The sequence below is a fragment of the Tenrec ecaudatus genome, chromosome 16 (genome assembly GCF_050624435.1).
Source record: "Tenrec ecaudatus isolate mTenEca1 chromosome 16, mTenEca1.hap1, whole genome shotgun sequence".
In the NCBI taxonomy this organism is placed as follows: Eukaryota; Metazoa; Chordata; class Mammalia; order Afrosoricida; family Tenrecidae; genus Tenrec; species Tenrec ecaudatus.
In genome coordinates this window covers 12,886,038-12,908,424 of record NC_134545.1, presented here as the reverse complement: position 1 = coordinate 12,908,424, position 22,387 = coordinate 12,886,038, and the positions used below count along the sequence as shown (strand labels likewise).

At 44.3% G+C, this 22,387-nt stretch overlaps 1 protein-coding gene across 2 annotated transcripts in view; it reads right to left on the bottom strand.

Moving 5' to 3' along the window:
- MED13L (mediator complex subunit 13L) overlaps nucleotides 1-22,387 on the bottom strand; it is a 257,652-nt gene that overhangs the window by 35,288 nt on the left and 199,977 nt on the right. For both annotated transcript variants that reach the window (XM_075534610.1, XM_075534609.1), the window contains exons 5-13: nucleotides 19,494-19,639; nucleotides 16,224-16,418; nucleotides 15,654-15,842; nucleotides 11,153-11,318; nucleotides 9,202-9,306; nucleotides 4,076-4,807; nucleotides 3,110-3,335; nucleotides 2,087-2,192; nucleotides 1,658-1,782 (exon numbers count right to left, since the gene is read on the bottom strand). In XM_075534610.1, the coding sequence (XP_075390725.1) occupies nucleotides 1,658-1,782; nucleotides 2,087-2,192; nucleotides 3,110-3,335; nucleotides 4,076-4,807; nucleotides 9,202-9,306; nucleotides 11,153-11,318; nucleotides 15,654-15,842; nucleotides 16,224-16,418; nucleotides 19,494-19,639 (1,990 nt within the window). The remainder of the gene's footprint in view (nucleotides 1-1,657; nucleotides 1,783-2,086; nucleotides 2,193-3,109; nucleotides 3,336-4,075; nucleotides 4,808-9,201; nucleotides 9,307-11,152; nucleotides 11,319-15,653; nucleotides 15,843-16,223; nucleotides 16,419-19,493; nucleotides 19,640-22,387) is intronic.

The following is a 22,387-nucleotide window of genomic DNA, read 5'->3' as shown; positions in this document are numbered from 1 at the left end:
TATCCTAACCCTTAGGGTCATTTAAGGCAATGCTCAGCAGTACGAAGCTTTGGAGACAGTCAAGTTCCCGTAGGATCAGATCAACAATGAAAAAACTTAACACTCTCCTGCCCTGCTGATCCCATCGTTATGTCCTTCTCGTCCCTGCACTGACTGCACACATTCACGTCCCTTACATTTCAAAACACAACAGTTACCATAGAGCCAGCCTGCTTTCTGAACTCAGCAGCTATCCGCGGAGCCCGCTACAGGTAGGCAGTCTGACCACCAAAGGACTGAGCTTGGCCCACAGCCTTCCAAACCACCTGGCTCCCCAGCATTAGGAAGTAGATCAAGTCAGTTCACCAACCCCCCCAAGCCTCTTCGTTGATACCGCTAACCAAGGCTTGAGGAGTCCTCGGCCTGGAGTGACTCCCCTGCCTCTCACTGACCTCAGTCTCTCCACATTCCCAGCCTCGTTCTTTGTGGCCATTATAGATTTATCTTCTTCTATGAGCATATGGCATTCATTATGGACATTACCTGGTAAGCAGGTACATTTAATTTTAATATAAAATGGACCTTAGAAGTGTGACTTCCTACGTAGCCTTCATGCCTGGGCTTAAGTTGTATCTTAACACTTAAGACTTAAGAACCAAGCTTCACATAAGCCTTCCCTGTCATCAGGAGTCGTGGTGGCACAGTAGGTACCTGTTGGGCTGCTCACTGCAAGGTCATCCATTGCGACCCCATAGGACAGAGCAGAGCTGCCCCTGTGGGGAGCCCAGAATGTAACTCTTTGTGGGAGTGGAAAGCCTCATCTTTCTTCATCGGAGTGACTGGTGGTTTCAAACCATTTACATTACAATCAGCAGCTCCACGCTTAAACCAGTATGACTGCCAGGGCCCCTTCTCATCTCTAAGTTTCCAGACAGTAATGAGTATTTATCCTATTTTTATGCAAATAGCACAAATTATGTGGGCTTTTTGCAAATCGTACAATCCCTTGCGTGTTGTTTCCTACACAGCTATGCACACAGTATATAGAGACACCGTTCTCGGTGGAAAACTCCCACATATTCCCCAAGGAACAAAGTTGGCGAAGAGGATGAGGACACAGATTTCTGGACTCTTAGCCCAGCTGTGATCTAGGGGGCTGCAGTTCTTCTTGTCACTTTAATCACATGATGGCTGGTAGTCTGTAACTTCCATGTGTATAAACTATACTGCCTTACTTTAATACTATGCTCCTAAAAAGCATGTCTCGGACTCACATAAAAATTTTTGCTCTGAAAACACAGACTGACTTTAAACTATTAGACAAAGTAAAAGTATGTGGCATTTTTCAAAATCGACCTATAGGGACCACACGACCCATTTCTATCGGTCCTATGTTATGTAGAAGGATTTATTACAAGCAGGAAAAACTGCCATCTTTGCCACAGAAATGACAATAATGAAAAAGGTCACCAACCAATGAGGTCATCAGGTGTTAGATACTAGCTAATAACTTTCAGAATTTTTTCAAAGTATACCACTATTTTCACTTTTAAGAGCATTCAAAACCTGAAATTCGTGTTCCCAACTTCAGCAGACTAAACTCTTGAGGAAGCGCTGGCGATGGCAACATGTCCTCTCTCAAAGGAAACCATTGTCCATGAAGGGATGGGAGACTCACCCCAAGTTCGTCGTCATCAGAATTATCAAAGATGTTGTCTAGGTCGTGCAGGGAAGGTGCCAAATCTGTCACCTGCGTAAGGCTACTGGGGCCAGCTCTGCCAGCAGCATTATCCTGCCGGACATCTGCGGGAAGAAGCAAAAACGAACTGGGGTAAGCGGCTGTGCCCAGGGCTAAGGGGGGGAGGAGGACATGGACAAGACCTGCCTGTGGCTTTCCTCCCTGCAGTCCAAATTCAGTTTAGAGACCATTACTTTCAAACGTGTTTATCAGTTTTGAAAGCAATTGAGAAACAAACTGAAAAATATACTACAGATGAGACCAACTTATTGGTACTACAGTTAAGAATATAATTTTAAATCGAGATGCAACTCCCTTGCATTTTATTTTAGCAACAATCCAAGTGAGGCAAATAATCATGGTACACACCTGTTTTAGTAGCAGAACTGAAAATAGACATGGCATTTTTCCCATCAGGCACCGGCGTGGAATGACCTGGTGTAGTGACATCCTTGGTACCAAATCCATCCTCTGACTGTGATAAATTCAGCCAAACAAAACACATGAACACCAACCCAAAGTGCGGAATATGAGGGAGAACACAAAGAATTAGAGGGCAGAATGGAACTTGTTATGAGCACAAGTATGATAAACCATGGTCTATGCAACCAGAGGAGATCAAAGAAGCCCTTTGTGCTACACTGAAATAGAACCGCCAACTCCCCTGGGGCCCGCTGAGTGAATCAGAGTTGGATGCCCACATGGTACTGCGGGCTTTTTTTTTTTTGCAGACGGACATGTTGGTAAAAAGCTGCCTTTTATAGTTTCTTAAACACAGAGTGACGGATCATGTGCTCAGAAGCTAACCAGATCTCTGTCGAGGAGCAGAGGAAACATTCCCCTTCAAGGAAACTGGCCTCTTTGAGAATCGTCTTCTTTCCTCCACTCGGAGGAATACTGCTCTAAATGACTGCACTTCTTAGAGTGTCTTAAAATCTACGGCTGAAGACAGGCGACACCACCAGTACTGATGTGGGTGGCAATGGAACCAGTGCGACTCACACTGCAGTTTCCACATGGTGCCTGTATCAATTTACGGAGCTGAATAGGCGACTCTGCTCGGGAGAGCAAACAGAGCAAGCAAGGGCTTGATAGACGGCAGGCGGTATCACCCTTTTATCTTTACCTCCAGGAATGTTTGCGTCATAGCGAGAATAAGTAGGGAGCATAGGCCAACACAAATTAGCATATGAGGAGGAGCATGCACTGGACGAGCTACAGCCTGGAGCATATGCGGCTTCATTTATGTGCAGCTGGCTTTTCAACAAAGGTGAGCCAGGACATAATACAGTAGCACCGAGAGCATGGGCACAGGGACAGAGCAATCAGTGTCCCGCCGTCCGTCCGGAGGCTCGCACGCTTGTGGGGCACACCCTCTAGCTCAGACGGTACCTTAGTCTTTTTCAGGGAGTCCTTCTCCGTCCCTTGCTTGCATTTCTTGTTGGCTGTAAAGATGTACTTGATGTCACCATCCTCAAAGGTGTATGGGTCATTGACTTCTCCCAAGCTGTCTCCAGGCTGCTGGGTGAGAGGCATCGGGTCCAGGAAGTGGAGCGGCTGCATCTGGGGCTGCTTGTCTTGCCAGATTTTAAACCGTTTGTGAGGGTGTGCTAGGAGTCTGAAAGGGAAAACAACCCAGGAAGGCGTGAGCAGACAAACCAGCCACACTGATTTAAACACACAGCCACACATGATTGAAAGCATTTACGGAGCTTAAACTGAAAAGCACATCTACTTAGCAATTTTCTTTGAGAGATTATATTCGCAATTAAAGACATCTCACTAAGCTTTGCCAAGAATGTTTGTCTTCCCCCCGCCCCGCCCCCTACCGCCCCACCAATTCCATGGGTTCTGGGGACATAGCGCTTAGGTTCAAACTCCCTCTGCGTTAGTTACTAACTACATGACCTCAGTTTCCCAGCTATGAAATTAAGATAATAATATGTTGTGGTGAAGATTAAATGACATAATCCGAGTAAAGTGTTTAGAATGATGGGTGGCTCAAAGGTGCTATTACGTGTGTAGCAGTAGTGGTGCTGGAAGCACATTACTTACCTGAGTGCACGCAAAGTCTTTCTCACAAGCATCAACCTACAAAGGAGGTGCTGACAGAAACGTGCAGACTTACTACAGAAAGAACCAGAGTCTTTGACAGAAACAAGAGGAGGTGAAAAAACACCACAGCAAAAATGCCACAAGTGCCTTTCCAGGGCGCGGAATAAAACAGCGTGTGTGCTGGCCTTCTTAGAGGGCAAAGCAGTGGGCTCTTTAGCACTGTCTACATGGGAGGGCTGGAAGGGGTCAGCAGAGAGACAGGAGGAACCCGGGTGGTGGGCTCGGAGGCCCTGCCCTCCTCACCTTTGCAGCGCGGTGCTCTCAGAGGTCACCTCCATTCTGGCATCACATCTCTCACCCTGGAGCTCTGGGGGCCTGAACTCGGCGTCATCGCTGGATGGGAGGCGGTAACTGCGCCACCGCTGATCCGACGACTCCGGGTTCGAGGGCCTGATCCCACAATATAAGGCCGTCTCGCTGACCTCTGCCATCAGAGGCAGTCTTTGGCCTACGAGGACAGCTCTGTCATCCAGAGTAGCTAAGGGCTGGAGCTCTAGCACGTTTCCATAGAGGGCTGGGTTCACAGGGACAGGCGGTGGGTCCAAACTCTCCGTTTCCTGACCCCGTGGCTGCGGGCTGAGTGTTGGCGGCAGAGGGGAGATGGGGGAATGAGGGGAATCCATAGGATTCAGATTCATTTGCTTGCTTGTATTTCTGGAAGGCACGGCCATTTGCTTATCATACTTCCTACTGCTGGACACCTCTAAGGCGGAGTCTACCCCTGCCAGCCCCAGCTTCTGCCCTGCTGTGTCCTGCTCCAGGCATAACTCTTCGGCCACAGAGGGCCTGTGGTGGAATGGTACCAAGGGTCTCTTTTGCAACTTGTCTCCTTTCTCCTGCCTTTCTGCTGTTTTGTGCTTAGAAGAAGCAGGAGGCGGTAAAGATGAAGATGATGATGGTCCTGCACTGAACCCTGGTTGAGATGTTGTGGGAGGTCGGTTGGGTCCTACTGCACAACGTTTTAAAAGTTTATGCCTGAAATGGGAATGAAAACCAAGTCAGCAAATGCGCGGGTGAAAACAAGGGCACCCTCACAGCAGGGGAGCGAGCGCCGCCGCCGCCAGCGCACGTCCACAGCAGATGTTGCTAACACAGCTAACCAAGCTCCAGGCTTTCACTGTGTTTAAAATGACTGAAAAGGGCAACACACCCCAATAAAAAGTGATGGGTCCGCCACATACAAGTTAGCACGTAATGGACAAATTCATCACAAAGGGAAAACTAATAATAGATTGCTAACTCCTGCACAATTACTGGTGGAAAAATCCCCCAAATCTTTTCAGCTTTGTGAGGTTCCCAGACAACCTATTCATTCGTATTGGATCTGTGAACCAAGAATCCTGAGATTCTCAGGCCAGAATTGTTTCTTTCAAGTGCCATTTCTCTTTCAAACAACTCCTGCAACTCCAATCCAGAATGACTTCTAATGGGCCAAAGTCTTACAGACTGGCAGTCCAACAACTCCCTCGCAGAGTGCAGACCATGATGCAGGTCAGTCTGGAGAACACGGAACAGAAACTGGATCCACTACCAGCATCTAAGAATGAAGGGATCAAAGGCAACTTTGGACCCAACACAGACATGTTCCAATGAGACCAAAGTGAAAAGTTGTGAGAGAAGATTAAGACAACACACATACACAAACGCACTTGAACCATCGAAGCAGGAACAGCAAGTCTGCTCACATCCTAACACACTTCTTGGCAAGCCCGAGTATGAGAAATTGCTCAGTTGATGATGCCAAGGTTTAATCTGTACAACAAAGTTATATAGCAGGTCAGCCAGCTTCTCCCAATATATAAATCACTGCCAGGGAAAAATGCAAGCCTTCCTGCCGGTGGAGTAGCTGCTCTCTGAGGCCACCAGGGTGGCATTAAATCACTGCTGCATTGCACTCAATGATGCCCTAGTGGGCAGTAAACGGATTTGTGTGGCATAATGGGAGAGTTTAGTGGGACTGCAGGATGGCCATCCTGCCCCGGAAGACCATTAAATAATGTGAGGAATAGACCATTCCATAATGGGTTTGGTAATCCCACAGTAATCTCAAAACTCTCTTGCCAAAGTCTTTACTACTCTTAAAGAAATAAGCTCTGACTTTGAAGACGATTGTCATTGCTTCAGGACACTGACAGGCAGGCCTACAGTGTGCCGGAAGCCTCCGAGGCAGAGAGCGCACTGTTCCGAGGGAGGCAGCTTATTTTTTACAAGCCTCTACTGTATCTTCGTGGGGTGTTTATTTTAGAACTTAAGCTTAAAAGTCTTTCACATTCAACTTTCTGATTGGAATTTTCTTGGAGAGTATTTAACCTCATAGGCTCTTTGATACATATTTCCTGGCAGCTGCTTCAAAGTAAGGACGTTTTGCAAGCGGCTAATCTTATAAAGTCAGTTTTCCAACTGTATTTAACAACCAGCTACACCAGGGAATGGTTATCCTTCAGAAGACACAGGTAGGTAACAGATGATCCTGGCAAATCTCCACGCACGGAAGGCTCTGGCTGCGACACGCTGGGGGTGAGAAGGCGCCTGAGGCGGAGCCAAGTTCTGTGGCACGGTGGCCAAGAGAAAGAAGGAAGTGGCATCTACGTAACAGACATTTCAGAGGAAATCATTGCACACAGAGGGGAGCTACACAAAAAAGGGACAATCAAGTTGGGTGCCTGGTTTGTGGAGAACTAGACACATCAAAACAAGAGCATTCTCAAATGCAATCTTTCCCCCCTGCCAAACAACAAAACTGTGAGGCGAGAGCTCAGGTTTAGAGATCTGGTATGTTGAGCTGCGATAGGTTTGTGGCAGAGAAATGTAGCGATAATCCTGAAGCAATCCTGAAGCACAAAGGCAAGGACGTTCTCTGCTTAATTCCACTGAAAAGTATTCTAAGGGGGCTATGTGGTCAAAGTAGCCAATAGACATGTGATATAAACCGGTAAAAAAATTATTTTTCAAAGAGAAGAAAAAAATCTAGACCAAGAAAAAGAACAGAAAATTCAGTTGAAGGCACAAGTAAAGTTCCACTCCACAGACATGGGTAAAGGTGGGCCATGGTGGAACTGTGAAGTTTTGAGAGCGAAATAAATTTCAGTTGACAAATACTCTTTGTCCCACAATTCACAATGACAGAGACAAAAACAAAACAAATCTTTAACTGCAACATACAACTTTTGTCCCAGGACCAGAAAGAGATCCTCACACCCTCTAAGAAGGGACTCTAACCAGAAAACTCCGATGTGTCCTACCAGAAACATCGGTCCTGGGTGTCATTCGGCGGACACTTACACCTCTCAGCCAGAGGCTGACTATCAAGGCGGGGCTTGGGGGAAGAATCAACTGAAAGGGAGCAGGAGAATGGGGAGGGTCAAAACTGTTGTACTGCTCACAAGTTACAGTGCTGAGTGTGCGCGCACTCACTCACTGAAGAAGCAGCATGACCGTGTCCTCTTAACCGCCCCTGGGCACCGGGGAGTACTTTAGGGCTGACACTCACTTTAGACATTTCAGAATCCTAATAAACTCAGGACAGAGTACAACTCTTTACGTCCACAAGACGGAGTGAGTTGAGCAAATACTCTCAAAGAGTGCCAGTCAAACACCCACATGAACGGGCCAGTGACCTACTATGACTACTGCAACTTGAGCTTTTAATGGGTGTTCTCGGTGACCAGAAAGCATCACCACTACCAACCCACAAGGACAAAAAAACAAAACTATCTACCACGGGTCTGTCTACTACAAATTCTGTTTATCGTAAGCCAACCTGTTTTCAAAATATTGTCTCTTTTAAGATTTAGAGTAGTCACTAAAAAGAGATGGTCTTGCCAAAGTGATACCTTTAGTGTTGTTGTGTGTTTGCTTTTTAATTAAAAGATCATTTTATTGGGGGCTCTTACAGTTCTGACAAGATGTCTTTCATTCTGAAGGAGCTAACCTGAAGAAACATGTGGGAGCAATCTGCTAGCAGGGCCAGTTGTCTAATAAGCCTCTTTCTGGATCCTGACATTACGCTACTATCCGCATAAAAGAGAAGAGTGGCCTTTTCCACTTCGACTTAAGAGGAATAAGGGCATCTTTAAAAGAAGGAGAAGACACACACAGAGTAAAGAAATGGTCTGAGAGGCTTGGAGAAGAGCCAACAGCATTTGCCATTTGTGGTGGAGTATAATTTCTTAATACGGCTCTTCTATCCCTGTCTCTGTAATTTCCATCAAATGATTGGGTGAGACCATGCAAATAGGAGTGTGAAAAACTAATAGTGGGGACAAAGCACAGGGACAGAGCATGGGAGCCAAGCAGGCAGCCAAAGCAAGGAAATCACGAGACAGAACAGAGGAGCAGTGCTGAGACCATGTGACTGTGCGGCAAAGCAGCAGACTGGCTTCACTGGCCCATGGAGGCAGAAGCCAAAGAACTAGAGAGACCCCTGGCTACTAGCTAAGAAGTATAGCTCTAGACAAATGACTGCATCCTTACTGTTCACTGATCCTGCAGGGCTTGTGGTAACCTGTTAACTTCCCCCAATGACCCCCCTTTATGAGACCTGTGTGGCTACTGCAACAGATTATCAAACAGCAGAGAAGTGGGGCGCTACACGATGAACAGCTGAAGGTGACTGAGAGGGGTAATGGTGGAGCCCTAGAGCCCAACTGTGGATAACTGGACATTCCTGAGCAGAGGGGCTGCATGGAAGAGAAAATGCATCCATGGGGCAGTTTAAGGCCGATGAAACACACAACCACTCCTCTAGTTCTTGAATCTTCCTCCCCCCTCCATTATGATCTCAGTCCTACCTCACAAATCCCGGTAGTCCAGTGTACATACAGTGGCATAAAGACAAACCCCCTCAGAATCAGTAATGGGAGTAATGATTCCAGGAGGGTAAGTGAAGGGAAGAAGGAACAGATAGCAATGATGCAGAATAACTCCCCTCAAGGGGGATGAATACAGGAGAGTGGGTGAAAGGATAGAATGGGTGGTGTAAGATATGTATAAATAATAATAACAATACATATTAAGGGTTTGCGGGGTTGACAGGATGGGGGAGGGAGGGGAAAAGTAAAAAGAGGATCTGATATGAAAGGGCTCAAGAAGAAAAATAATGTCTAGAATTTGTTAAAGCCAACAATTATACACGTCCGCTTGGAATAATGGATGTATGGATTGTTATAATATATGTAAGAGCCCCCAATAAAATGATTGTGCTTTTTTAAGGGGTGGAGGGTAGAGGCATACATGAGCATTGCCTTACGGAGCACGGTCTTGGGTTGGTGCCGAGTTGTGTAGCCTCAGGCGGTCAGCTGTGGCCTCCGTGCTGTTTTCACAGCAGTAATCATCCCAGCCACTACAGTTGTTCCATTTTAACCACTTACCTGGAACAAGAACAGCTAACTCTTTGGGTTGGATCTACAAAATCCCAAGTTGCAGGATTGTTAGCAGGCTCTTCCTCAAGTGTTGGAGTCGATACTTGGCTCCTCCTAAAAGGGTTACAAAATGTGATTTAGGTGTAAAGGGATCATGCTTCTGGTCTGGGGAAGGGAGATGTGAGCAGGCTGTATTGCATTAGATACATGATGGCCTCCTCCTGGCAGATGTTCCAAGCAGCCATAGTATGGAGCTACCACTTCCTTCAATGAACCACCAGCAGCAGGAGTCTGAGCAAGTAAAACAATAGCTGGTTGCTTTTTAAATATTGTATTTTTTTAAAGGTTATATAAATTATATAGCAATATCTTCAATAGAAACTCATTTTCCACGGCATCTATAACACTACAGCCCTCTGATAACCATTTAACCACTTCTAATACCCGTATAAGGGCAGCATTCCACCACTGGTCCCATCAATCAACCAAAAGATGGAAAACAAACACGTTTCCTCTGTGTCACTGATTGTCAGCAGAAAGCAGAGTACTAGGAGACACACACAGAAGACAAGAATGCAGGCAGTCTTTCTGGACTGCCGGTTTGGCTATAGCTGATACTGTCCAATGTTCTCGAAACAGTCCCACAGGGACTTATGCTGCTCAGCACCCTCCTCTTCCTGCTCTGAGCTACTGAGAGAGAGACTCTGGGCCATACGGACTGGTGGAGGTAAAAGGCTGGTGGTAACAAAAATCAAGATGGTAAAGGAAAAATCAAGATGGTAAAGGTTAACAAAAGAGAAAATGTTAACTTAGAAGTTATCTAGGCACTGCAGAGCATGTGAAAATATCTGAGCCAATTATTGTAAAGGAAAGGATCATTTTGTCAAAGTGACCAGAGGTGCCTTTTATATTCTAAAATGTGATCTTCAATGTCAAAGATTTTGGATTTTATCTACAACTATTTTTTAGCAGCTTATTCTAAAGCCAATTCAGTGGAAAATAAATACACAGCATGAATTTGCTAAAATTCTAAAAGCTGAATCCACAGAACAGGTTTTAATGGCAAAAGTAACAATATACGTAGCAGGTGTTCATGTGACACTGACTGACTTCTCGGTAAGCACAGCTATGAGCAGTCGGTGACAATGGTGTCCGCGGACATCCTGTTCTAGAGAAGCAAGACTTCTTGGTTTACCTGTAGCAGTCACAAGTGAGCATCTCACGCCTACACAGGTAACAAAATGCAATTATGTTTACGCAGAACTTTGAGGAATGGAACGGCTCTCACGGACTATTTTGCTGTTTTCAACTTAGACAAAATAATCACAAGTAATCTGTTCTGAGAATCAATTTTCCCTTTTGTCCAAAAAAACAAAAAAAGAAAAGAGAAATTACAAGTGAGAAGGAAAAGGAGGAATGGAGAAGGAAAAGGGTGGGTGTGTGTGTGTGTGTAAAGTAGGTTGGTAAGGAGAAGAATGCAGCTAGAGCAACCATCGATCAGAAGCACAGTAGCTATTATACATCACCCCCCCAGCCCACCCTGCAGAATAGTCGGTCACCAGCTCGATCCAGATGGACATGACAACGTATACAAGAAAACATGGTGAAGAATGGTGCTTCCTTTGGTCGATGGGAATACTCAAACTTGGTTATCCATAGGAAAACCAAGCCCACTGATTACTGTCCCGACACGGTGAATTTCTGAACCATGCGTGCTAAAGAATGTCGGGTAAACATCATGAGCCAGAACATCAACTATTTCCTAAAAAACCAAATCAGGTACAATAAACACCTCTGTTGTGAATTTTATTCTGCCACATTCTGAAAAGATGAAATGCCAATCCAATGACCCCTCCAGTTTGGTCAGACAGTGATGGGCACAACTTGCTGAAAGTGTCTCATGTTGTGGTCAATGGTATGCTTACTATACCGTGATACCGACACAACTCGGAAGACATACTTGGACTGGGTTCTGCTGAGGATGCATTCCTTCCAGACTCGACGGACCATATGATTGTGGAGTTTTGGAGGAATCTTCCCCGATCTCTTTGGACTGTGCATAGTTATCATTCCCCCTTCTTGGGAACCTAGGTGATTGACAGCACTCTGCGTACCTCCAGTCTCACCTGGGAGGGGGAAAAGACAGGATTTTTCTGAACATATCTGCTAGCATGTAGATGACTGGCATGAACATAAATATAAAATGTATTTGCCAACATGTATTCATACAGCTTTGCCCCAGCCCCAACGCCACCTCTTAACTGTGTGTACTCTTTCTGTCGTGGCTCTGCTCTTTCCTAAAGCAGCAGCTCCCACAGTCGCACGAACACCATGCCTGAACACAGAGCCCGTGGGGCAGAGACAGTGAGCACGCACAAGCACGGATCCAACCCACAAGCAGGCCTCCCATCGCACAGTATGAAAGCTGGAAACAGTTTCTCAATCCCAGCACAGGACAGTAGAGGGGGCTGTGTGCCTGTGCAGTCAAGCGGTGGTGTAACTGCGCACAGTGCCCTGGGTAGGAGAAGGGGGTTAAAGGCACAAAGCTTTCAACAAGGTCAAATTTCAGCTATGTGTGGGGAGCTGTTTGTCCTTATGCCAGACACGGTTTTTGAAAGCGTAGTACTAAAACGCCGAAAGAGGTTATCTTGACATTTTCTACCAGTGGGCTGTGCATTCACTGGTTTCTCTCTGCTACACCTCGCTTAGTTTTCCAAATCTGTATGCAAACCGCCCCCTTCCCCTCTAGCCACTACAATCACCACTGGTGATACTGTCTCTGCATGATTTTATAAATATTCCCTACTTCTCTCTTGTAGAAAATAAATACTACAGTTCGTTTCCAATGATAAATTCACTCCATTAATTTAATCTATTTGATTTAATAAAAGTATTGTTGGTTTATTCTCAGTAGAGCCATTATGCAAAGCATCCTTACAGAAATAATCAATTGAAAGCACTGTGGAAAACATCCACTCCATTTGAGGCAGAAAGAAGCAATGTTGAGCCAAAAATGGAACATTCTTGGTGTCAGTGGAAGAAACACTCTAAATGCTTATGTTTGGAGGACCTGAAGTCTCTTGTTCCACGATAAAGTACTATTACATCACACATGACGTTAATGAAAGAAGATGGGTATTTAGTGCTACCGTTTATTTTTCAAGTTTCCTGACTTGGTTCATGGTATAAAATAATTTCCATTTTACAGATAGTTTTAAAATGCCTACTATGAAACTAGCTACATGAAGAACTAGGTAACAGACTTTCTTCCCTTAAACACCCTACAATACGACTGAAGAGATCAAATGCCCGTGGCATCATAAGGGAATCATTTATGACAGGGAGAAAGGGGGAGGGTCTGGGGAGGGCAAGGCAAAGAGATTTTCCTGATTAAAGCTGGGTTAATGCTTTTATAGGTGGTACCTTACATAAGAACAAAAACCTCACTGCCATCGCGTCCATTCAGAATCAAAACCACCCTCCTCCAGTACAGGGCAGAGAACTGCCCCTGGGGGTTGCAGAGACCCTAACTTGGTATGGACTATAAGGCCTTTACCTGTCCCTCAGGGAGCAGCTGGTGGCTTGGAATTGCTCACCTTGCAGTTAGCAGCCCAACATGCAACCCACCACCCACCAGGTGGTAAATTCCTTACAAGGAATTCAAGGAACCTTGGAGTCAGGTCTGTGTACCGGAGGTGAAGCAGATGGTGCACTGGGCTGGTAACCCGCTCCCATAAAGGGTTACAGTCTTGGAAGCCCACAGGGGCAGATCTACTCCTGTCGCTATGCATCAGAACAGACTCAGTGGTGGTACATGGGGAGTAGTGGTAGTTAGGTGGTTCAATGCATGCTGAATGCTGCTACCTTAACCATCTCTACAAACAGGAGACACTCGCTAGTGCGTCAGTATCCAGCTAAGGCGTGAATGGTCTCCCCAAAACCAGCTTGTCTTCCTTCCTTGAAAATCTCAGACGGTCTGCCATTTGAGAGGGCAAACAAACCCACTGTGACCCTGTCCCTACAACTAGGAAACTTGGCCATTCGGGACTCTCTTGGATTCGCCAAGGGCCCTTAAGCTCTAACCCAGCATACGATGATGTGAAAACTGGAGCAAATTATCTTCATTACAAAGATACCGACAATTTTTTATTAAGGACTGAGGTGGCATTTGGGGGGAGGGGGGGCGGGGCGCAGCAGCAGCAATCCAGGGCCAAGCACAGACCACACATAATGTTAACATGAAAGGATTTGTAGGTGTGTGGTTAGGAAACCCACACTGAAACCACTATAAACAAAACATATCCTTACATTGTGCATTTTAGAGCAACTTGGGCCTGCTTGGAGTTTAGCCCCCAGAGCAAGGCGCCGGGCACCCAGCAGGCCCTGGTTAAACCGCACACACATTTCACTAAAGACCACTAAAATAAAGGGCTAACAATGTCAAACGTTAATAGAACTATTAACCATCCAAACCTTTCAAATAAAATGTGGTTGAAACATTTGAAAACCAATACAGATACTCCTAGCCTTTGTATGAGTAGATCTTCTTGGCAATGATTACTATAAGACCCTGTAATAGCCTAGTCCAAAGGGTCAAGGTCCCTTGTGAGTCACAGCCTCCAGCAGCCTAGGCTGGCTCCTACCACCAACTGCTGTTCTGACTGGGATCTCAACAGAAGGGCCTGAGCAGAATGGGAGAACCAAGTTCAAAATCATTAAAAAAAAAAAAAATCCCGTCTGATAGAGACTTGTGGAACCCAAGGCTAAGCTTTGTACCTGCAGCTAAAGCCACCCTCAGGATCACAATTCAGTGCAACCCTAGGCAGACCTTCGGAAGAGACAGTAACACCTGGATGGGACACTCACCTCAGAACAATCCACCATGACCCAAAGGGCAGGAGGGGCCAGAGCAGAAAGAAGAATGAGCACAGGGCCCAGGGAGGTGTGGGGAGAGGGCTGTGACACTGAGGGGACGGCACGTAACGGCACGCAGGATGGAAAACTAGCTGCTCTGTCACTTGTCATCCAAGCCAAAAAATGTTTAACAAAGAAACAAAAACCTATCTATGAAAGTGTGGGGATTTGCACCCCTCTTCCCCCCAGTTAAAATGAACTGGAATAAAAATGAGCTTGTGGTAAATTCCGTCACCAGGGACCACTCTAATTCTCTGCTCCACCATACAGTGCTCGATGTACATTGCTCCTTACCATCTCAGGAGCCAGCCAGGCACCTTGCTAAAACCAGAGACTACGTTTTGTCATTTTCTCCCTCTCTCACACACACAGCTGAGTAATTCCTTTCCAATCACTTAATAACATGTGCCCCGACTGGAGTTCTAAGTAGTGTCTTGAATTTTCCGAACTACCATTTGTACACTGTTTTACTACTTACAGAGTATTTTCAAGTACAGTACCTCATTCATATGTGTAAATGCCTCTATATAAAGTGTGTAGTAGCTAACAAGAACAGAAACTGAGGTTCAGACCACATCTGTGAAGTGAATCAGGTTTCTCCACTAGTAATCTGTGTTTTGAAACTAGGCGTGTCCATTCACAAAGTCCACGTTCTTCCTCAGCATGTTCTCTAGCCCCGCCCGCCCATTACTGAGTTGCCCCTGCAAGGGCAAGCTCCACGCTACAGACACTGAAACACTCTTACGGAATCCTCACACAAACATCCACGTGTACCTCACGCTTGACCATTTGTCCTCCAGGGTGAGTAATAGCCAAGCCCACTGTGACTATGCCCATTAGAGGATCTCATTAGAACCCGAGTGTGATGGTGGTCCTTATATTTATAGTGACCAGATCCCCAGACAGATTGAGTCCAACCACCACCACCACAAACAACAAAAGGCCATATAGGAAATGCTGCACTCAAACAAAAAACGATAAACTGCTTCCACAGGAACACATTTCTGAATTCTTACACGAAGGAAGACAATCCAACCATGCTGTGAACATTTTCACAAGTAGCTAGCAGTCACTACTAATGCAGATAGACTACTGACAAGACACAGCACCTCCCCGGAGCTCCTGGATGCCAATCTAACCCTCTGTTGTAACCAGGCAAGAGTTACCCCAGACCTGCCCCGAGCTGGCAATGGCCATTTGGGCAAAGACTGAGGTCATTCTCTGATCTAGTGCTTTCCATCTGTAAAAGGGGAACCTCATGTGTTATCTCCCACCTCTATGTACCAAGGGGGTGGGCATGTGTGCAGCGCTTGAAGAGAAATCACTGAAGAGTTGTGGGACATGGACATAATTAAAATTGTGATGCACATAAATGCTATTTAAAAATCTCCTCTTTGGTTTTATAAAATCCCTCATAAACTCCACCCTCCATTATCTTCCACTAGGACGTTCTCAAAGTGGAAGTCCTCCATCTGTCCATAATAAACAAAGGAAGGCATGGTGTCCCAGGTCCTCTTCCTTCCCATCTGTCTTGGGAGTGTACTCACCTAGGACAACCTGTTCTGGAGAGGTGGGAGGGGTAAGGGGCATCCCACCATTACTTGGGTCTTTCACACTCCCCAGTCCTTGCTGCCCCACGGTAATATGGCCTCCAGCATTGGCCACGCTCTGAGGAACTGGGATGTCGTTCTGAGAGATCAAAACAAAAGCCGAAGGATACACCATCCGAACGCCACCTAGAATAGAGAGAAGCCAGCCTGAGAACTGAGTTCACATCCAAGACTGCCGAGGAACCTGTATCTGGCGGGCAACATTAAAGGTCAATGGTGAAAAAGAGGTGGTCTCGGCGCACCCACCCAAAGGGCCTGCGCTTCATTCCTTCAGTGCAGGTTAAGGGTTAAGTCTGTGCTCCAACGCAGTAATAGCATTTGGAACACAGGGACCATTGGTGCTTCAGGCAAGGCAAGTCCTCCACATATTCCACTATGTCGAGAGAATAAAAAAAGATGGCGAAATGACACAGCTTGTTTCTGATGAATCTAAATGATTATCTTTTTAAATTAAGACAGCTCGAGATGATCGAAAAAAGTTCTTCAGGCAAAATATTTTCTTCTTACCAACAATTACTTCGACGGCCACGGGGAAGTCATCATCATAGCCCAACTCCTCTTCATCCTTCAGTTCTTCTTTCTTTTTCAGCACCATTGGGTAGAAATACTGCCATTCCTCCATCAACTTACGGGTGGCCGGATCAGACATCTTGTAAGCGTGGCCTGTTAGCGTGCCATTTAAGCCATAAGGACTGACCAGGACTACAGGGTGGGGGGAATGAGAGAAACGTAAGTTACAGATCAGACTAATCATTCCCGCTGAAGTCCAACACTACATTGGTGGTCATTTCAGGTTAAAGCACAGCATTACTTCATGTGCCGGGGGCTTTCAAAATGTTCCTGGAAAATCCCATTCTCTCTTTATTCCATTTTCCCACCAACTTTTTGAAGCCCCCTCAAACATAACTCTTTATTTCTTAGTCCTTTTTAAAATGTGATTTTTAAAAGTTACTCAGTACAGTATGCCTTCCATTCTCATTTTCTCTCTCTCTCTCTCTCTGAGATTAAGTAGAAGTCTTGATGGGCACTGTTAAAAGTGGAGCACCAACCAGCTGCAACATAGGAGAACAATGTGACAGCATCCTTCTGGAAAGACTTACAGCCTTGGAAAGCCTGTGGGGCCATCTGACTGTCCTATAGAGTCCTATGAATCAGAATCAACTCGTTGGCAATGGGTTTGCTTTTGGTTTACCACAATATTAGTCAGCTTTATCAGCATGCTGTAGGTACCTTATTTGCATATTAAGGCATAAGTGAGTTTCCTAAAAGCGAACACAATGGGAACCCTGAATCTTTCATAGAAAAATAAGAAAGCCATTCATACCAATGTCCTCAAACCTGCCTAGAACCTGACCATCCTTCCTATGGGTCTTGAGGTTGCCAAAAGATCTGTGGTACTCAGAGAATAACAAATAGTGCAAACCTGCCATTAACAGGAAAGTCTTAGTGTCCTAAGCTAGAAGCCTCACGGTTATTTCCGTTTTAGAGAGCTGTTGATAAAAGAGAGTAAAATGTATCTCCACTCCTGGAGTCCTCCTGTCTTCCTCTTTCAATGTGTGACCTTGATGTCATTTTCACTGAGCTAAACACAAAAATATAGTTAGCATGGTACTATGAATAACCCAGCCAGCACTTAGCCTCAGGCTTAGTATTTCAGCTGTCCAAAGAATACTTTTCTGGGGACAGAGGTCACTTTTACTTAATCTTGATTTTTAAAAGCACACCTCAACAGTCATGAAGTGCTCTGAAACTCAGTCATCAAGGCAAGACTGACTCACGGTGGCCCTAGAGGGCAGACAGAACTGCCCCAGTTGGTGTCTGAGTCTAAATCTTTACAGCTAATAGACAGCCTCATCTTTCTCTTGCAGAGCAGCTGGGGGATTTATACCACTGGCTCTGTGGTTAGCAGCTCAGTGGGTAGCCCAGGACACCACTGGGGAGACTTAAGTCACTAACTAAGAGCCCCTTTTTATTGATGCTATAAAAACATTTTATTTTAACCTGTGGGGTGGTAGAGCCCACCCATCAGGAGAGATACTAGTATCCACTGCACTTATTTCTTGGTGCCCTTTTTTATGCTGCTCCTCAATGACCCGAATGAGATGAAAACACTGCCTCCAACCAACACCATCTAGCATGGGCAATCTTCCTGCATCCACACTTCTGGGAAATGCCCACATCCATTTGGATAACTCTGTTACCTTTAATTATCTATGGGCAAGCCCCTACCCGAAGCAGTCATCTCCTCCACACCAATCATGGTCAATAAGCAAGGTAATGTCCCCCAAAAGTTTTCTATAATGCAAGGTGTTAGTGTCAAACCAGTAAGACTTAAAATGAGGCTAGAGAAACCTGGTCGGCCTGATATCATCTTCAATACAGAGGCCAGTTCAGTTTCCTTCCCTTCCCTCCTGAAGAGCAGCTCCTCTTGTTACTCCCATAAATGATGCTCTCAATTTTATACGATAATGTTAAGATGAAGTCAGATAGTCCTCAGCACATTTATACTCAAATGTAGTATTTACAGAATTCTGAGAATCGTCTACGTTTAAGGTACAACTTGAGAATAGCTTGGGGATTAGGTTGTTTTGGATTTTATAGTTCATCCATCAAACACACCAGCTTACAGAAGGGTCAAATACACAACTCAAAATGTATTACAAAAGGAAGGGTGTCTGGGTGAAAATCAAGTAACAATTTGATGAGAGCTCCATATTCCTTTTTTAACCTTTAAAAAAAACCACTTGTCTTTAGGGCAACAATTTTAATATAGAGGCTAAACATTCTTATGGCAGGCTGTCAGAGTAATAGAAATACTTTATCACATTTGTTAAAATATCTTTGTTTTTAAAAGTACATCCCACCTGACAGACTATTTCAAACAAAAAGGATTTTTCCATATTTTAACATTTAAAAACAATTGTTTATGGAAAATTATGACTCCCAAAGACAGAAGTATGAATTTAGAATACCTAGTTAGATAAGGAGGGTGTGAAGAAATTTTGGTAATATCTGAATGGTAACTAAAGCTGAGATCATTAAAATATAAATAGTCTAAATTACAAGCAATGTCATCTATAAAGGAAACAAATAATAAAGAGATCCATATCAGTGAAGATACTAGACACTGTCTCTAAAACCCAAACCAAATCAAACCTACGGTCACTGAGTTGGTTCTGACTCATAGTGACAGCTGTGTATAGACAGAGTTCCTCACGAGGAGCAGACAGCCGCCTCCTCCTTTTCACAGAATGGTGTGAACTGCTGGCCTTGTGAGGAGCTGCCCCAATAAACCAAAGCCCTGGCCACAGCGCTGATTGTGACTCTGCGTACTACATACAACTCTAGAAATTTGATTTTGGTTGAAATTTCTAATGCTCAAGTGAAAATTAATGTTATGTTAGTAGAGTGTACATTTCTGAACTGTGCTGATATTAAAAATGGGGGGGGGGAGAGAATTTTTAATTTGTCAATTTCCTACTGGATTATATTTTTCAGAGACTGTTAGATCTTGTGTTCTGAAGTTAATTCTCATTTAATTCTTCAATACTATTTCATATAAGATCTGCTTTGTATGTAATAAATAGCAGCAAACAACTGGCGAGCCGTTATCACTGAACTTGTAAAATGATAGTCTTTCCTTTCTCTTTCAAAAATTGCCTTTGTGTTTGGCTTTAAATGTCCATTTCCGCTAAAGTTCCATCTATAATGCTGTGCGGGGCAAGCTGGAGGTCGACTTGGGGAGTGGCAGGTGGAGGGACTTGGTCAGGGATTTACCTTGAAATGGTGCAGGTGAAGACTGGGCCATGTGGATGTGCTCCTCGTTGATCAGGTAAATGGGCTGGTGTTGAGCAATCTCCACACTTGTGCATACATTACTTTCCCCATGAAGAAAGAAGGTGAAAGCACAGGACAAATGCTCACTGCAAAGAAAAAAAACAAACACTCAGATCTGCAGCTGGGTAGTGGGCAGGGACGATCAACAGCAAACATGGCTTCACATTTTCCATCAGCAGGTCCAACCTCTGAGAATATTAATGCCATACACTTCTAGTGGAGTGCAGACAAACCGAATGGTCACTTATTGAGACTAAGCTAAAGCTGGAAGATAAAAGTCAAGAAGCAGTCATGCTGCATTCAGAACTTAGGAAAGCAACTATGACTCCTGTCCCATTTCCACACACACTCTATCTCCTGCGCCAGTTTAAACTCCTAAGAAAGACTAGTAAGTTTTCTGCCTTACTAGGAACTAGGCACCTGGGAAAGACTCATTTATTTCTTGAATCAAAAGAATGAGAAAAGCTTTTAAAAGCTAAAAAACAAAAGCAAAGCCCCAAAGTGGCCTATAAATCAAATAGGAAAACCACCCAAAAACTGGCTTTTTAACTGAGTCTACCGACAAGGACAAACAAGTTATGCTTATGCCTGATACCCAGTGACATCAAAGTCGTGAGGTTTGCCTCCTGACCGTAAAGTGAAACTGTGTATCTAAAAATAACAATTATACACTTGTTATACTTAAATTCCCATTCAAAGGTAACAAAGGTCTTTAAAGTACCCTACTGATCTGTTTTCCAGAGAACTTAAACAATTATAAACCTGAAAGGGCCTGGGAGGAAAAAATTCAAAATTATCCCTGTGGCATATACTTTGAAAGTTGTTTGTTATCTTTGGTCTTCCTAACACATCTCGTTTTCTACACACTGAAAATAAGAGTATTTGCCTGATTATACTGGGAACCAAGATAACTAAATACCACAAGATGTTGCTCTTTTTTAAAAATCTCTAAAATATATTTGAATTACTATTCCAGAGAATTAAATGCTATGTAAAATGTGAAGTCATAATGCTTTATGAAAAACAGAAGTAACTTTCACTTTATCACACATGGTGAAGCACACGCTCTGCCTTGACAAGTGTAGGCGTGCACTGCATGTGTCTATTCTGGCAGCGTCTTCTGATGATATGCACCAATCATGGCCCAACCTCTGTAATGGTAGGGATATACAATGGTTCCAAATAACAAATGAGCACTACCTTTGTAGCATGTATATTACTATTGTTAGCATTATGATTATGATTAGACTAAAGATGTTTGAGAGTACCTGGAAAGGCTTCTTTTAATTTTTTTAAAATGCACAACCAGATAAACTACATACACCAACTATAAACCAAACCATATACGAAGACAAACATTTGACTGACATTAGCTATAAACTGCATCTATTGTTCCAATTTATGTACAACTTGACTTAAAGACAGTAGGACACAGTTAATTACTTCATGTAGTTGGCCACAGTCATTGTGATTCCTACAAAATGAATGGGTAGGATTATGTAAATGTGAGGTATTTGTGGCCCATCAAGGAACTGGACAGATTACTTGTAATGTCATTAAGGTGCATGGCATCCAAGTGGGATAGAGCCATGCAAATAATGTATACAGAACTCTAATGTGAGGACTGGTCAGCTTTGCCATTCTGCTAGGTTTAAACGGGTCCCCTCCTAAGCAGAAAAGAGGGAATCTCACTACCATCAAGAAAGAAGAAGCAGGAGTGGAGCACATCCTTTGGATCCTAGAGAGCCCTACCTGAGTAATCTCTTTGAATCAGGATTAGAAGACAAGAAAATGTGACACCAGAGAAGCAGGGCAAGAGTGGCAGCAGTTGAGGGGGCAGAGAACCAAGTATACAAGACAGAGGGTGGGCTTCCTGACTCCCGATACAAAACAGTAGAGTGCCTTCAGTCAAAAGACTTGCTGGGCAGAGTGAGCTGCTTCTCCGGGAACTTAATGAGGAGAGCTAAGTTTGCCAACCCAGTGAGCTACAGCTAAACTGAGAGCCTTTGGGCCAAGGCCACTGGGGAAAGAATGCAGTGCCTTTGGGGCATGTACTTGTAGCGCAAAAGAGCTTTAGGACATTGCCCAAGCAGGGTAGAAGCCAAGGGTCCACATGGCTAACAGGAGACAATCCCAATCCAAGAACTCCTTTTTTAAAACAAACAAACAAACAAACAACAAAAACACTGTATATACACCGAGTTTTTCCAGCACGTTTTTTGTGGTAAAATTAGGTGCCTTGGCTGATATTCGGGTCGGCTTCTACTCGAGTATATAGGTATATGTTTATTTCTGGTCCTGAATTATAACCCGTTATCTTCATTTATAAATCCCATAATCATGAGTACGGTCTGTAGAGTTCTGTGTGGCCACTGAAATGAACTACAAAAACCAGCCGAACATCGCCATGGGAGGAATGGTCGATACCTGAATAATGATAATGAAAGCTACAGCAGGCCCAGAAAGGTCTGACCTTTCTCCACTTCATAGGAATCATTGGGTTGATGCTGAGTTTGATGCTCTTTGCTCCTGGCAAAGTCTAAGGAGGACAAGTGTCAACTCCACACCAGTTTAACATTTAGAAATGGAATTTGTTCATAATCTGCATATGTAATATGACGTTATACAATGCCCATATCTTGTAACATCCTATTCCACAAAATATATCATTGACGTTAAGCAAGACATGACTGTACACTGAGATGATCCAAGATGACTATCTTACTAGAATGTGGAGTTTCATCAATAGGAAGCATCAAATCTTGTTTGGGTTATTAAGTATATAACAAAATAAGCTCAAAATAATGAGCAGAAATTTAGAAACTTAAAAAAAT